The sequence below is a fragment of the Brassica rapa genome, chromosome A10, assembly GCF_000309985.2.
Source record: "Brassica rapa cultivar Chiifu-401-42 chromosome A10, CAAS_Brap_v3.01, whole genome shotgun sequence".
NCBI classification, from domain to species: domain Eukaryota; kingdom Viridiplantae; phylum Streptophyta; class Magnoliopsida; order Brassicales; family Brassicaceae; genus Brassica; species Brassica rapa.
Window position 1 is genome coordinate 11,140,018 of NC_024804.2, and position 12,586 is coordinate 11,152,603.

Consider the following 12,586-nt stretch of genomic DNA (forward strand, 5'->3'; position numbering starts at 1 on the left):
TCTAATCATAAGACTCGTCATGATATATCACATGAAGAAAAAAAATACAATGTTATTAATCCGACTTTGTTTGTTTGTTTGCAAGGTTACATGATATAATGTGCAATTTAATTTTAATTATTTGTTGCAATGTTTAAGGAAAGGAAACTCCTCAGTACAAGAAGCGGTCAAAGAAAAAAACCTTAATCTCGCCGTTGCTTTCCCCCGACGGCCGGTGACCAATTCCGGCGTCGGAGGCCCCTCTTAACCCTATCTTGTTTTCTTGTTGCTCTCTTGGTGAAGTTCATAACCTGCAGTGAGATGCTCGGTGTTCTGAAAATTGAAGAAGCTTCCTGGTTCAACCCTACGGGGAAGAAGAAGGTGGTGACGGTTTCTGGAATTCCGGCGAGCTGTGTAAGGAGGATTCACTGAGTCGGGTCGGATTTTAGGACTATCGGGAGCAACGGTTCTGGTTTTACTTTTTCAGATCTGTGGAGTTCCCGGTCCGGCGGTGGCGCGTGAATCCGTGGAGACCCTCCTCTGCCTGGTTTTCACCTTCCTTAGGGACGGTGGGACGTACGGAGTGATGGTGCGACAGTCGGCGGAAATGGTCGTGTATCATGTGGATCTCGGGATGGCGAGTTGAGTTTCACCATGTCGAAATAAGCTACCGGTGGAGTGGACGTGGGTGAGGATCGCGGTGGTGTCCTTCATCCCTAGGCCGGCGGTAGCGGTCCATCTGTCCCCGGTGTTACTGTACCGCACCATTGTTAGCCGACGATGTTTGTTCTGGTTTACGTGTTACCGTCGAAGTCCGTCTTTCTGTTTTTATGGCTAATGAGTGAAGCATTCAGTCTGATGGTGATGATTATAGTCAGGTCTTGCGCCCAAAGGTGAAGTAGTGTTGGTCCGATGTTCCAATCTGATTTTAAGGAGACTAATACTAGGCATTTTTGAATAATCATGGCTAGATAACCGAAGGATGGTAACCCATTTCTGGTTAGATTGTATTCTCTTGTCCGTGTTTTTAGAATTTAATGGTTTGGCTATCTTAATCTGGCCTAGTCTCTTGGTTTGGGGTTGACTTTGTCAGTTGCAGAATTTTCTTTGGGTTGTGGTGGGTGCCGTGATCTTTCGTCGGTTTGGGTTGTATTGCTTATCTGGGTAATGGGATTCGATCGTCGAAGCTTGGTTGTGTGGAGGTTTGCTGTGGGCTTCTAGGTGTAGAGTGGACGCCAGAGAATGCGTTCATGCCGTATCCGAGAGTTGTATGGGTCGTGAAGCGATCTCTCTCGTCGGGTTGCGAAGTCTTGGTTCTTGGTTACGAGTGGGGATGATATCGTTTGGCAGGCCATAGGCGGCAGCGATAGATCCAGTGTGAGAAGACGTGGAGTCTTGGGTTCTACAAGTGGATGATATCTTATGGCGTGCCGTGGGCAGCATTGATATATCCAGATCATTGGTTTCTGCTACTTCGAAGGTGTTCTGCACTGGTTGGTCTTATGTTCCTCTGTAGTTGTTTGTAGTTTGCTATTTCTTAGTGTGGTTTCTAGTTTCTTTGCCTTGTTTAAGTTGTGATCGAAAGTTGCCCCGGTGTGGGTTCTAGCTGCCTGTTCTGTGGGCTCTTGTTTCTGGGGATGTCTTTTATCCGCCAGCTTATGTATGAACTACCGTATTTCAGTTATGAATGAATTTCAATTTGGGAAAAAAAAAAAAGGAAACTCCTTAGAGGATGATAAAGAAATGCATAGTGTAATGTGTTACTCGTGAACAAGCGAGGCGTGAGACTCGGAAGTTGCTTTCACCTAATTGAACAAGCCAACACTTTTAAGTTGTCATCGACATCTCACCTACTCTACGCTCCTGCCGTTTAATCTCAACCGTTCGTTTACACCAAATCCTTTTAGGGGACCCACGTCAAATTAACCCACGTGTTTTGGGATTATACCAAAAAGCCCATTTAATACAAAACGGGCCTTTATAACTGGCCCAACTACGTTTCCAGCTTTTGCCACCGGCGGGGGCGAAAAACACAGGCGAAGGAAGGAAGGAGAAACATTTTGAACTGAACTGACCGGTAAGAAGAAGCAGCCATGTCCGGATTCTCGAGCTTATTTTCTCACAGAAACGAAGCAATCTCTTTATTGCGTCTCGGTTCCTCGAAACTCGGATGTTTCTCCCGAGTAGGGTTTTCTTCCGGCGTCGTAAAACAGTCGAAACGAGATGATTATGCTTCTCACGAACCATTTGGTGTCACTGGTGAGTTTCTTTTGCTGAATTCTCAATCTTTTCCTGAATATTTTTGATGGGTTTTGCTAAAGATTTGAACTTTTTGGGTTTCTATGGAAACAGGACTTGATATGGAGAAGAGCATATACAACATTCTTACAATCGACCGTTGGGGATCTCTGAACCATATGGATTACAGACAGGCTCGTCTTAGACCAGTTCACGGGAAGCTAGCTTTGAAGTTTCTCAAATGGGTAGTCAAGCAGCCAGGTCTGGAGCCTGACCATCTCCTTCAACTGTTTTGTATCACTACGCATATACTTGTTAGAGCTAGAATGTACGACCCCGCAAGACACATCTTGAAGGAGCTGTCTTGGATGGGTGATAAACCAAGCTTTGTGTTTACTGCTTTGATGGCCACGTACAGGCTATGCAACTCAAACCCTGCTGTTTTCGACATCTTGATTCGAGTGTATATGAGAGAAGGAAGGATTCAAGATTCTCTGGAGGTATTTCGTTTGATGGGTCTTTACGGGTTCAACCCTTCTGTTTATACATGTAATGCAATGCTAGGTTCCATTGTAAAGAGTGATGGGGATGTGTCGGTCTGGTCTTTCTTGAAGGAAATGCTCAAGAGGAAGATTTTTCCTGACGTGGCTACCTTCAATATCCTAATCAATGCGCTATGTGCTGAAGGAAACTTTAAAAAGTCGTGTTATCTAATGGAAAAGATGGAGAAGAGTGGTTATCCACCAACGATAGTTACATACAACACTGTGCTCCATTGGTATTGCAAAAAGGGGAGATTTAAAGCTGCTGTGGAGCTTATAGATCACATGAAGTCGAAAGGGGTTGACGCTGATGTGTGTACGTATAATATGATTATCCACGATTTGTGCAGAAACAGTAGAAGTGCCAAAGGCTATTTGTTGCTGAGGAAAATGAGGAAGAGGATGATTTACCCTAATGAAGTCACGTACAACACGCTGATTAGTGGTTTTTCTAATGAAGGAAAGGTTCTCATTGCTCGTCAGCTTTTGGATGAGATGTTAGCCTTTGGACTTTCCCCGAATCATGTTACTTTCAATGCTTTGATTGACGGATACATCAGTGAGGGAAACTTTAAAGAGGCTCTGAAGATGTTTTATATGATGGAAGCACAAGGCCTTGTTCCTACTGAAGTTAGCTATGGGGTAATTTTAGATGGGTTGTGCAAGCATGCAGAGTTTGATCTAGCGAGAGGCTTTTACATGAGAATGAAGAGAAATGGAATCTCTGTTGGGCGAATAACATACACTGGAATGATTGATGGGTTATGCAAGAATGGGTTATTGGATGAAGCTGTTGAGATGCTTAACGAAATGAGCAGAGATGGTGTTGATCCTGATATCGTCACATACTCAGCACTTATAAATGGATTTTGCAAGGTGGGGAGGTTTGAAACTGTTAAGGAGATAGTGTGTAGAATTTACCGAGCTGGTCTTAGTCCAAATGGCATCATATACTCAACGCTGATATACAATTACTGCAGGATGGGATTCTTAGAGGAAGCTTTAAGAATTTATGAAGCTATGATCCTTGAGGGCCATACTCCAGACCATTTCACGTTCAATGTACTTGTCTCTTCGCTATGTAAAGCTGGTAAAACGGATGAGGCGGAAGAGTTTATCCGTTGCATGACAAGTGATGGGGTTCTTCCTAACGCAGTTAGCTTTGATTGTCTTATCAACGAGTACGGAAGCTCCGGTGAAGCGCTAAAAGCATTCTCTATATTTGATGAGATGACCAAAGCAGGTCATCACCCAACTTTCTTCACATATGGTGGTCTTCTCAAGGGATTATGCAAAGGTGGGCATTTGAAAGAGGCAGAGAAGTTTCTGAGAAGCCTCCATGATGTTCCTGCAGCTGTTGACACTGTAATGTACAACACACTACTCACTGCAATGTGTAAATCAGGGAACTTGGACAAGGCTGTCTCTCTTTTTGGTGAGATGGTGAAGCGAAGCGTTCTACCTGACAGTTATACGTATACCAGTCTAATCTCTGGGTTGTGTAAGAAGGGGAAGACTGTTATTGCCACACTCTTTGCTAAGGAAGCTGAGGCTCGAGGTAATTTACTTCCCAACGAGGTGATGTATACATGTTTTGTGGATGGTATGTTCAAAGCTGGTCAGTGGGAAGCTGCTTTTCATTTCCGGGAGCAAATGGAGAAGCTTGGCCTTGCCCCTGATGCTGTCACAACAAACGTAATGATCGACGGTTACTCAAGGATGGGGAAAATAGAGAAGGCTAGTGACTTGCTTTCTGAAATGGAACCTAGTCTGACTACTTACAACATCCTCTTGCATGGGTACTCAAAGAGGAAAGACATACCAACGACCTTTAAGCTGTATAGATCCATGATACTGAACGGCGTTTTACCTGACAAGCTCACATGCCATTCTCTTATTCTCGGGATGTGTGAGTCCAACGCGTTGGAGATCGGTCTTAAAATCTTGAAGGCCTTTATATGCCGAGGTTTTGAAGTTGATAGGAGTACGTTCAACATGCTAATCTCCAAATGTTGTGCAAACGGAGAGATCAGCAAGGCTTTTGATCTAGTTAACGTCATGAACTTACTAGGAATCTCTCTTGACAAAACTACTTATGACGCCGTTGTAAGCGTCTTCAACCGAAACCACAGATTCCAGGAATCTCGCATGGTTCTGCACGCTATGTCGAAGCAAGGTTTATCTCCTGATTGCACCAAATACATCGGTCTGCTTAACGGTCTTTGCAGAGTGGGAGATATAAAGACTGCGTTTATGCTGAATGATGAGATGATAACGCTTAAGACATGTCCGGCTAACGTAGCTGAGAGTGCAATGGTGAGAGCGCTTGCAAAATGCGGTAAGACTGAAGAAGCTACTCTGCTTCTTCGTTCCATGCTGAAAAAGAAGTTGGTTCCGACTATCGCTAGTTTCACTACTCTAATGCACATGTTTTGCAAGAACGGTGACGTTACAGAGGCTCTGGAATTGAGAGCCGTCGTGAGAAACTGTGGCCTGAAGCTTGATCTCGTGTCGTACAATGTGTTGATTACTGGACTTTGTGCTAAAGGTGATATGGTAGCTGCGTTTAAGCTCTATGAAGAGATGAAGCAAGATGGGTTCTTAGCTAATGCGACTACTTACAAAGCTCTCATCAGTGGGATACTTTCCCTAGGTACCGCATTCTCAGGGACTGATATTATCATGGAAGATTTACTTGCAAGAGGATTCATAACATCCTTGAGCTCGTCTCAAGATTCACACACAACCTTGACAATGGTCATGGAGAAGCTGAAGGCCTTGCAGAGTCACAAGAAGGGATAAACATCAGAAGAACAAGTTTTAAGAGTAAAATCATATGATCCCTTTCCCTAAGGAATTTTAGCAATAAGGCATCTGCTTCTCTGTAACACGGTTCGTTCTAAATCCTTATGGTTGTTTCTCTTTGGTTGCATATTTACGGCTCTCGTGTATTTTGTTTTCTGCTTACCAGGTGAAATTGCAGTTTATCACCGTGAAGAGCTGGATGTGCAGAGTAATTGTTCTCTAGAGGAACCAGCTAAAAAGCTCATTGAGCTTTGTCTGATTCACAGTATGCATCTTTACGTTGTTATTGACCTCTCTGGTTAGCAATTAAGTATGCAATCATAGTTAGACTTTTTGTTTTCTCTTGGTTCATTGACAGTTCTTGATGTGAGTGCCAACCAGTTCCAGAAGCTCAGGCACTTGAACTTGTGCTGTTATGCAGAACAAGACAAGCAAACAGTGAAGGGTCGACTTCATTGGCCTTTTTCTCTGACAAATACAACTCAAAACCATACCAAAAAAAGATCAGAAGTCTTAATTGAGTTTCTTTAAACTCCAGGTGTGTTGCTGTCTTTACTCCACTTGTGTTAAAGATCTTTATTTGTTTGGTATTTCTTGAACCTTTTTTTGTTTTTTTATTCTCTTTGCAGAGCAGGAAGAGGAACAAACTCTGAATAATAGCTGGAACTGTGGTGGCAATTCATGTGCAACTTCACCTGTAAATCAGTCTGGACTCATTAAGATAATGAATCAAAATGGAAAATGGGTAATGAAATGCAGAAACAATGGTAGAAGCAAAAGGTTATTCTCCTGTGTTCTTTGAGGAATCTTTTGGTGAATATATTGTCGGAATAGAGACAGCGAGAGGAACTGGTTTGTTGTGTTAGGATGGTGTCTGATGGATCTTGATGCAGACAAGAATCTAACAGTTCGTCAGATTGCATCACTGGATTTGTTCCATTTTGCAGAACCACTCGTGAGCCTGTAACACAAATATTATTTATTAATATTAGCATATGCTTATCAATCCATAGATTGTCCATAGATTGTCCGTTAGTCTTCTAACAATGTTTATGACATGCTATGTCAATTTGCGTTTATATCAAATATTGTATAGAAATTGGTTGCAACCCTTCAGGAATAAACAAAATGTCACAACTTTACTAAACACACTAGGTAATAATCCGCGTCTTGCGCGAGATATGATTATTAGTTTCGTTATTTTTAATAAAAGTATATTAAATCTATTTAATCTGGATATTGATTTGGTTTAAATTTTTTTTTTTTTGATTTTTAATCTTCTAAAATATTAAATTAATATTAATTTTATTTTTTTCGGTTAAAATGTTTGATTTTTCAGTTTTTTCCGGTAAATACCAAAAATTTAATATTATTTGTTATTTTCATGTTATAAATTTTAGATAGTCGTCATGTCGAATCAATATTTTCATATTATAGTTTTTAAACAGATAATAGTTTAAGAAAAAGAAAAGAAAATTATTAAGAAAAATCATTTCATTATAATTTGGTCGGTAGTGAAAATAGTATTAAAAAAATATTTCAATTTTCAAAAAAATTAGATACTTCAGTTGTGGTGAATACTTAGTTAGAAGGTGCTCACATCAAGGTACACATGTATGTGTTTGTAAAAAGTATATAAAGAGATTGTTAATTAATATTAAATGACATTTTTGTTCAAAATAATACATGAAAAATAAAATTAAAATTAATTTAAAATAAAAAAACCTTGACATTAGTCATTTTTTCATATAAAGAAAATAAAATTGTATCCGTAAATAGGGGTGAGCACATATCAAATATCTGGGTATTTGCAAGCATTCTTGTCGATTCGATCTTTAGCCACCTAGATATTCGGTGATTCGGATATCCGAAATGTTTTAGAATTTTAAAGAGTATCCGATTTGATCCGTAAATAAAATAAAATTTTAAAAATAATTGAAAATTTAATAATAACATTTTATTACAAAAATAAAACATTATATAACCTTTTAAATTTCAGTACCTAATATACTAAATTAAATTCATAAAAATATTGTAAAATTGATATAAAGTATAATATATATAACATATATATATAATTCTTTACATATATGTATATATATGCATATAACATATCGAATTATATATATATATTCCTAAAAATATTGGTATTTGTGGTTTACTTCTTTTTGGATATTGTATTTTAGTATTTGATTTGTTTCGTAGAGTTTCGAATTTGAAACTAAAACGGATAACGAATCAAATCAAAATTTATGAATATTTTGCTCAACTTTATCCGTTAACAATAAAAATAATATATATATAGTTTGGCTTTTGATTCGTTATCTATTTTTATTCGAACCGAAAAATCCAGAGTTTTATTGCAACCATATATGTGAGTTTTATATTTTTTAAAACGCAAAGTATATAGTGTGAACATATTTATGATTATAATGTAAACACGTTAGCATAATTATTATCAAATCATTGTGAAACTGTCACGTGTCTATTATAATGTGAATGGATTTATTACATTGCTTCTTTTTTATTACCTAAGGGATAATTATTAAAATATACCAAATCTGTATAGTTTATTGTTGTAGCTTATGTAACTACAGATGTACAAGAAACCTAAAGCTAGTGGATTAAGTGGTAGCTGATTGGTGGCGGATCGAGTATAATTTTGTCAAAATAACAATCGTTGTTAGGAACAAAAAAGTTATTTACTCATTTCCATAAAATTAACATAAAGTAATCATATTTATCAACATAAATAGGCCAGTTGATAAATTCTACTGCAATGAACAACTAGTGTCATTATTTTGACAAAATTATTTCTGACATCTTGTAAAACTCATGATGTTTATATAAAAAAGGATTAGCGTATTGATTTTCTTCTTTGGCAAACAATCCAAATTAATATTAATATTAGCATATGCTTATCAATCCATAGATTGTCCATAGATTGTCCGTTAGTCTTCTAACAATGTTTATGACATTCATATCAATTTGCGTTTATATCAAATATTGTACAGAAATTGGTTGCAACCCTTCAGGAATAAACAAAGGAACGTACGGATGCATGTCACAACTTTTACTAAACACATAATTATAAAAATATACCAAATACTGTATAGTTTATTGTTATAGCTTATGTAACTAAAGCGATACAAGAAACCTAAAGCTAGTGGATTAAGTATAATTTTGTCAAAATATAATTTTAAGGGGTAGGTGATTGATGGCGGATTTTAAGTATAATTTTGTCAAAATAACAATCGTTGTTAGGAACAAAAATATTATTTACTCATTTCCATTAAAATTAACATAAAGTAATCATATTTTATCAACACAAATAGGCCAGTTGATAAATTCTAGTACAATGAACAACTAGTGTCATTATTTTGACAATCATTTCAGAAATCTTGTAAAAGTGATGTTTATATAAAAAGGATAAGTCTGTTGATTTTATTCTTTGGCAAATATGCTTATAATCTTTTCCAGAAAAAAAATGAAATATGCTGATAATCCATATAGTTTTGAAAATTTGTATATAAGATAAGAAGAATAATTACGAATAAAAGATTATTGAAAAATTAAAGGATACGGAAACGGAACAAAACAGTGCCAGCAAATCACTTGCTATTGCATCGGTCTGAACCAACATATATGCTCAAAATTAACAGCCGTTAGAGCCAGCTCATCTTTCCGTTTAAGAAACCTAAAGACGTCGCGTCACTGGGACTAACTCCGTTTATATAAAAAGAGAAAGAGAGAAGAAGAAGGAAACAAAAGTATAGAAAGAAAGAAAAAAATCTGAAAAAAATCAGAAAGAGAGAAAGAGGAAAAAGAAAAGTCTTTCTCTTTTTTTTTCTTCTTCTCCCAGATTCTCTCTCTCCTCCTGCGATCGTATTTTCTCTCACTTTCATTGGTTTTCTCGGCGGCTCCATCTCCTCTTTTTTTTTTCTCAGAATCGTTCGGTTCCATCTTTCTTGGGATAAATCTTCCTCCTCTCTGCAGACGCCATGTCGGTACGTTTAACATCTCTATCTTCGTATTCGATTTGAAGAGTTTAGAGAATTTAGTTTCATTTCTTAAGTTAGATGATGTGTTTCATTTTGATCGGAGGGTTTTTGTTTTTTTTTTTGTTTTTGCTTTTCTCTGTTCCTTCAGCTGAACAGTTTTGTCGGAATCGTCGATGGTGTTGGGTAAATAGATGTGATATTTATGATTCTGATGAGTTTTTGTCTTGTTGCTGGTAACTCTTATCCTGGATCTCGCTTTTTTTTTCACTTTTAAAGTTTCGATCTTTGGCTTCTATTGATTGATTTAAGCTTAGATTCAAGCTCAGTGATTTCTCTTTTAGCTTAGATTTTGATGGGTTCTGATTTTGGATTTGAGATCAATTATGGTGAAGTTGGTTTTTGTAATTCTCTCAGATTAGTTCTGGACATGTGAATATTGTGTGTGACATGTTTTTTTTAGGGCAGGCAGAAGATCTTTTTATGCCTTGTGAATTTGTATTTGCTTATATTAAAGCTGAACTTTTCTTATGGTCAGTTTTGGTACCCTTTTTTGAGTTATGGTGTATAATGTTGGCTAGAAAATGGAAACTTTGACTAGTTTGGGCTATTACACAAACCTTTTTCATTACTTAACTCCTTGTTCCGTATCTTTGGTCTCTTCTCCTTTGTGTTTGCTCCCACCTGTGACTGTTGCTTACACAATGGGAAAAGGCTAACTAGTAATCCTTTATCAATGAATGTTGTTCTTCTTTTTCAAGAGTTTAGAGTTTACTCTCAATGTAGAAATGTCATGCACTTGAACAACATGTGAATCTACATTGACAGTTCATCTGACTGGGTCAAAAGGTTACACATTGAGTTTGAGATTTTTTAACTTACTTTTCTTGATGTTTTGGTTTCACCTTTTTGTGTTTCACCACATGGAACAGGACAAAGGTCGTCCCTTGCCGAAGTTTGGAGAATGGGATGTGAACGATCCAGCATCAGCTGAAGGCTTCACAGTGATATTCAACAAAGCTAGGGATGAGAAAAAGACAGGTGGCAAACCCGGATCACCCGGTAAATCCACTGAAGGTCATGCTAAGTCCGGAGGAGGAGGAGGAGGAGGAGATCCTAGTAAACCTCAGCCTGTAAGTTTCTTCCTCTTCTTTGTCAGTCTTCTCTTTATCGATCCATCGTCACACAATACTGTCTCTTTGGTTTCAGAAAAAATGGCTCTGCTGCATGCAATCTCCTGCTGTGGACTCTTGATTGGCACAAAGATGGATTTGTTTGCTGCGCGTAAAAAAAGAGAGTCACGTTGCTTAGACATATAAAGCAATGTTCTTTTTTATGTTTTATTGTCTTTCTTGAAGTACCCACAACAACAACAACAAAAAAAGTTTCTAAGATGAGTTTGGAGCCACCCCTTTAGTATCACGATTATGATTCCTTCTTCTTCTTCTTTGAAGTTGTTTGTTCTTCTATATAAAATGTTGTAAAATCGTGTTGTCACTTTTATTGGAAAACCAGAAAGGAAAAGAAAAGAAAACATAGTAAAATTGTGTATGTAATGATTCTCATGGGTCGTTTTTGGGTTTAATTTTATGGTGTCTTTTTCCTTGTGTGTTTTGCCTTTTTATTACACCAAATCAAACCAATTATTATGTTATATTCATTTGCCATTAAAATATGTAGATGCCTTAGAGTGAAAATTTTGCATACCCTTTGTTTAAAATCGCACACAGAATATAACACAGACATGAATCCAACACACATGGGATTTTGGGTAGATTATGGGCTTTTGGTTAGCTCATGCTGGGTAATTAAGCTAAAGCCTTCATCCTCTGAATCTTATAAAACAAAAGACGTGAAACGTTTTCTACCAAGAGCAGATTTTTCATCAAATCGTTGCAATAAATTTGAGTTTTGCTTCTTGCGGTCCAAGTGAAGATAAAAAGAAAGAAAAGGGTCCATCAAATTTTGTGATGATCTTTTTAGCAAAAAAAAAAAAAAAATTTGTGATGATCAATCAACACTATCAAGAGTGGTACTCAATTCCCAAGAAAAAGGTCAAAAACGGGAACAGAAATCTAAAAGGTTTAGTTTACAATCAATTCACTGATATATGTGATTCATCTGTATCTTTATTCTCATTTATTCTGTGCATACCGTGTGTGTATATATATATATACACGTACATAATGCATGAAGGATGTATCTAAAGAGTCGAGAGCAAATCCAACCATCGAAGAAAGAAAGAAAGTGAAGATATGTCGGCATCTGACAAGAAGAAGTCGTCGGTTCCGTCGTCGGTTCCGTCGTCCCATGTTACCCTCAAAGTTAAAAGTCAGGTACTTGAATATATATAATTACTACTCGTACATGTAGATGTTAGAACCATTAGATACATGTATTATTGTAACCGGCTTTGAAAGATGGATCAAATGAGTGTATATTAACATTTAAACAAAAAAATTAAAAATGTTGTATATAAAATATAACAGGATGATGTAGATGTGTACTTCCGGGTTAAGAGGGACGTTGAGCTCCGTAAGATGATGGAAGCCTTTTCCCACAAAGTTGGAAAACAAATGTCTGCCTTCGTCTTTCTTTTCGATGGAATCTAATCTATTAAAATAGAGTCCTATTTTTTATCTACCATTTACCAGTTATCATTTATTTTTGGACTTCCATTAGAATAGCACGTGTTTGGATATAGAAATGTGTTTGGTTCCTTGGATATCTATCTAATCTATTAATTTAGGGTTCTATTTTTATCTACCATTAGCAAGTCATAGTAGGACCACCTACAGAAATAGTTAAGATGACATATTTGATTACTTACATTAATAATAAACCAACTATAAATTTAAATTATAACAAAATCTGTTGAGAAAGAATCTAACAAAATCTTACTTAAAATTTAAATATTTTTATAAAATAATATATTAATTAATTTCGTAATCAATAATATAATATTGTTATAAATCAATGTTAACTAAAAATTTTTATAAAAAAAGAAAATAAAAATTATATAAT

The 12,586-nt window shown here is 36.8% G+C and overlaps 3 protein-coding genes across 3 annotated transcripts; all 3 read left to right on the plus strand.

Annotated features, from left to right (window-relative positions):
* Window positions 1–1,903: 1,903 nt before the first annotated feature.
* LOC103845025 (pentatricopeptide repeat-containing protein At5g55840) lies at window positions 1,904–6,587 on the plus strand. Its single transcript, XM_009121853.3, has 5 exons — window positions 1,904–2,238; window positions 2,332–5,651; window positions 5,731–5,829; window positions 5,923–6,102; window positions 6,194–6,587. Exons 1-2 carry the CDS (start codon window positions 2,073–2,075, stop codon window positions 5,559–5,561), a joined length of 3,396 nt encoding a protein of 1,131 aa, XP_009120101.1. The 5' UTR covers window positions 1,904–2,072; the 3' UTR covers window positions 5,562–5,651; window positions 5,731–5,829; window positions 5,923–6,102; window positions 6,194–6,587.
* Window positions 6,588–9,317: 2,730 nt separating this feature from the next.
* On the plus strand, window positions 9,318–11,121 carry LOC103845026 (protein NOI4). Its single transcript, XM_009121854.3, has 3 exons — window positions 9,318–9,571; window positions 10,495–10,695; window positions 10,772–11,121. The coding sequence occupies exons 1-3, from the start codon at window positions 9,566–9,568 to the stop codon at window positions 10,814–10,816; spliced, it is 252 nt and encodes an 83-aa protein (XP_009120102.1). The 5' UTR covers window positions 9,318–9,565; the 3' UTR covers window positions 10,817–11,121.
* Window positions 11,122–11,405: 284 nt separating this feature from the next.
* On the plus strand, window positions 11,406–12,586 carry LOC108870126 (putative small ubiquitin-related modifier 8). Its single transcript, XM_033282843.1, has 2 exons — window positions 11,406–11,898; window positions 12,052–12,586. Exons 1-2 carry the CDS (start codon window positions 11,818–11,820, stop codon window positions 12,172–12,174), a joined length of 204 nt encoding a protein of 67 aa, XP_033138734.1. The 5' UTR covers window positions 11,406–11,817; the 3' UTR covers window positions 12,175–12,586.